The following is a 3,997-nucleotide window of genomic DNA, read 5'->3' on the forward strand; positions in this document are numbered from 1 at the left end:
TCCAGCTGATCATCAAGTTTGCACCTCTTCGGACCCTGGCCAGATTCCCCCGCATGTAATCGATCCACCGACATGACCTTGGATGGCCAGGATCCTGTTCTCCCTGGGGCCGCAAAGATAACGTTGATAGTTCCAAGAGGGGGTTTCAGATGATCATCCCTCCGGGAGTTCGCGCTCATCGGACCTCCTCGGCCACTGGTGTGATGTAGGAGATGTCGCAATTTTCCCTCGCTGACTAATTGTTCCAAATGGATCCACAAGTTCCTGCAGTCCTCAGTCGTGTGCCTATGATCCTGGTGGTATTGGCAGTAGAGATTGCGATTACGCCTGTCAGGATTCCCTGCCATCTTGTTCGGCCACTTAAAGAACAGCTCGTTCTTGACCTTTTCTAAAACTTAGTGGACTGGGTCTCTGAATACGGTGTTGACAATCTGGGGATTGGCTGTTCCTGATTGCGCAGGAAAATCTCTTCTTAGTTTGCTGCTGGTGTATCGGTCCGATCTGAAATCCCTCCTTTCCACGGGGATAACCTTCTCCTTGCCTTTCCCTTGTTGTTGGTCTTCTTCAACTCTCTTGTACTTCTCAATGCGGTCCATTAGCTGACGAATGCTAGTAACGGGTTTACCAGACAAGGATGTCCTTAAACCGTGATCGGTAGGGAGGTCGAGCTTAAACGTTTCCAGGGCCATTGCGTCAAAATTGCCCTCCATGTCATTAAACATTTCCCAATATCTATCCGAATACACCTTCAAGGATTCTCCTTCCTGCATGGTCAAAGACAGCAGAGAAGACAGAGGTCGGGCCACTCTTCGGCACGTGACAAATCGTGAACCAAAAGCTTGGGTGAGCTCTTTGAAGGAGCTGACGGAATTTGGGTTCAGCCTATCGAACCACCGCATGGCAACTGGCCCAAGACTGGAAGGAAAAACCTTGCACATCAGTGCTTCGTCCCTGGAGTAGACAGCCATCCTTTGGTTAAAATGACTCACGTGTTCCACGGGGTCTGTTTTGCTGTTGTAGATGGTGAACGTTGGTTGGTTAAATCGCCGTGAAAGTCTAGCCTCTTCGATCCTGCGCGTGAAGGGTGACCTGGAAATCTGGTTTAGAGCCTTGCTCATGGCGTCGCTTCTGACGTCTCCACGTGATGGACTTCTGCGTTGCCCCTTGTGAGGAGATTCCTGTTCATAGGTATAGGACTCGTTGGCTGGTGTCCTGGATTTAGGTTGATAAGTGACGTCCGGCTCATCATCAGGATCCTCATCAGAATACGAGGAAGCCCGTTTCCTCTTTGCATGGCGTAACTCCCTTTTTAGCTTTTCAACCTCCCGCTGCAAATCTCGGTTCTTCTCTGCATGGGACATGTGGCTTCCGCCATGTGACTGGCCCTGACCAGGGGGTATGGTGTGCACACTACCCTCGCGGTCTTGTCTTCGCTCCAGGTTAAGAAAAGGGTCCTCGTGCTGAGATGCCCTAGACTCCACTTCTTATTCACCGTGTTCAGCCATCACCTACTGTTGTCTCTACCCCTGCACAAGCTCTCCCTATAGATGGCGCCAATTGTAGGGTCTGTTTTTGTAGCCCAAGCCCAAAGGATATGAGTTAAAGGCCCAACGAACCCAGAACAATGAATTTGTAGAGAGTGGGCGAAAGAGCTGGGCTGGTTATGAAGCACAGAACAGTTGGCTAGGTTATGTGCAGTGATGATAACATGAACATGAGTTAAAGCTTGAACAACTCCATGAATGAATGTCTGAAGAGATGTTTTATTAAGTGAGCAGTGATTACAGCATTCAAAGCTACAGTAAGGCTTTTCTCTCTCTTTTTCTCTCTTTTTTCCGTCCCCCATTATCAAGGACTCTTCTTCTTTATATAGCATCCATTCCTATCATCTCCATCGTCCACCTGTTCTTCATCTGCGCATCTACTCAAGTGCATGTCACGTCATGTGTCTACTTTAGTTCTTTGTGAGTGGCGGTAGCTGAGGTTGCACTGTTCAGGGGTCTTCTCCACATAAATGCGGCCAGAAAAGCTGTTGCAGCGCATTAAATGCGGTGGTAGCAGCTTTTCCTTTAGATATTTTTCTCTAGTTCTGATCATCTCTGGATCCACTCAAAACTTATCATTATCATTGAGATTGTTAGGAAGGTTCTTCGGGTCTTCCTCACGTTTGTTTGATCAAGGCTATTTATGGCCGAGGAGTAGGACGTCCTCGGACCAGCAGTGACCTCTTCGGACGGCATTCCCCCTTTACTTCTGGGCCTCCCGCCTTCAGATGGGCCGTTCCAATCACCTATTGCTCCTCGGAAATATAACAATCCTTAACAAGGCGCTCCGGGCCCATTAAGCAGCTCTGGGCTTTTATCCCCCCCACAATAACAATCATAGTTATTTTTTGATAAATTAACAATCATGATAATTAATAATGAGAGTCTAAACTGATCACTCAAAAAAAGGAAAAAGAAAAAAGAAAAAAAGAGAGTTTAAATTGTTTTTATGCATCTAGTAGTGATAGGGTTCAAGTTGGTGTTGGTTTGTCCACAGTGATCGTCCATGACCAGACCACATCCAGAAGGTTTTGGAAGGAAAGAAACCCAACTAAAGTGTCACAGGCATGAATAGGACATGTCCATAGGTAAAGAGGTCATCCAGTTCTAGGATAGTCGTCCATGACTTAAGGGCATGGATGACTAGGTGACACTTAGTGAATTTTAAAGAGAACCTTTTAGGGTTCAATATAATTAGACCATGATTCACTACTTCTCGTAATTCGCTCCACTTTCTCCATTAACTCCACACATCCCCCATGATGGTAGTGGATCTGAACAAGTAGACAAATTCCTAACTTTTAATAAAAGGATCAAGTCACATTCATCCAAGGTAAGTCCTATCATTCACAATTTCCCATTCTCATGTTCTAAAGAGAAAACTAACTAAATCGTTGAAGGGTCCTTGGCCGGGTTACACCGGTTACCATTGACAATCTTTTCTTTTCTTTCAGGTCATAAAGCCATCACCATAGCCCGAAGCATTCTAGCCTACTGATTTTCGTGCATCATCAAGTAGTATGACCTAATATTATTTTAGAGAAGTGATTACCCCGTTGTTGTGTGTTGGGAGTATGAATAATTACCCATATTAACTGTGTTAATAATTTTTGAGTCCTATGACCAAAATGCTTTAATTTTGAATGAACAAAAAAAATTGGTCATCTTGAGGACAAAACATGGCATTTGAGGCTTATGAGCATTATTTTGACTTTCTTGATGCATAATGTAAACAAGTAGTAATAAGTGTTAATCTAATGTGTGGAGTAAAGTTACTTGAGATTATCATAATTGAGATCTTCATACTAAATCCACATGCATTCCACAATATACACTAAAAAATTATAATGTGCTGCTTATTTTTTCAAACTCTATCTTCCACTCTTTAAATCATTGATTCTAAGAAATTGTTGTTGTGCCGAATGGGTGTTGATAACATTTTTTACTCCATAACTTGTAATGATCATATAAGTAAAATAACTATAAATGCATAAAATATATAAATAAAAGCATATTTTGATAATAAAAAAAATATAAAACTTGTTTTTAAGATCATGAGAACCTCTTTCAAAGTTTATTGGTTATTAACAAGTTTGTTTATAGTGGCTTAAAGGTAATTTAAAGGGGCTTGGAGTAACTTCAAGTTGCCTTATAGTAGGATGTGCTTCAAATATTCAAAGGGAAATGCTAATGAGTGCATTTAGGGCACTAGTTAATAATTCATTTTAGGAAATTTTTAATATCACTTTTATGAGAAATGAAAAAAACTGTCAAAATATTAATTATTTTTTTTTTTCATTTCCCATAAAAACTTTCTTTAAATGGATTATTAACGAGTGCTCTTAGGGCACTCGTTAACATTTCCCATATTGAAATTGGAGGAACAATAATGGACATAAAATTATAGTACAATTAAATATAATTTATAGCAGTATCATTTATTTAGCTTCCAT

At 41.8% G+C, this 3,997-nt stretch overlaps 1 protein-coding gene across 1 annotated transcript; it reads right to left on the bottom strand.

The window, feature by feature from the left end:
• Positions 1-395: 395 nt before the first annotated feature.
• LOC136065255 (uncharacterized) lies at positions 396-1,361 on the bottom strand. The gene has a single exon (XM_065768192.1). It carries the CDS (start codon positions 1,359-1,361, stop codon positions 396-398), a length of 966 nt encoding a protein of 321 aa, XP_065624264.1.
• Positions 1,362-3,997: the final 2,636 nt, after the last annotated feature.

The sequence above is a fragment of the Quercus suber genome, unplaced genomic scaffold, assembly GCF_002906115.3.
Source record: "Quercus suber isolate HL8 unplaced genomic scaffold, Cork oak 2.0 scaffold_902, whole genome shotgun sequence".
NCBI lineage: Eukaryota > Viridiplantae > Streptophyta > Magnoliopsida > Fagales > Fagaceae > Quercus > Quercus suber.

What these genes read in the sequence shown, in the direction of transcription:
- LOC136065255 (XM_065768192.1), bottom strand. Translation starts at nt 1,361, where the DNA reads ATGTCCCATGCAGAGAAGAACCGAGATTTGCAGCGGGAGGTTGAAAAG.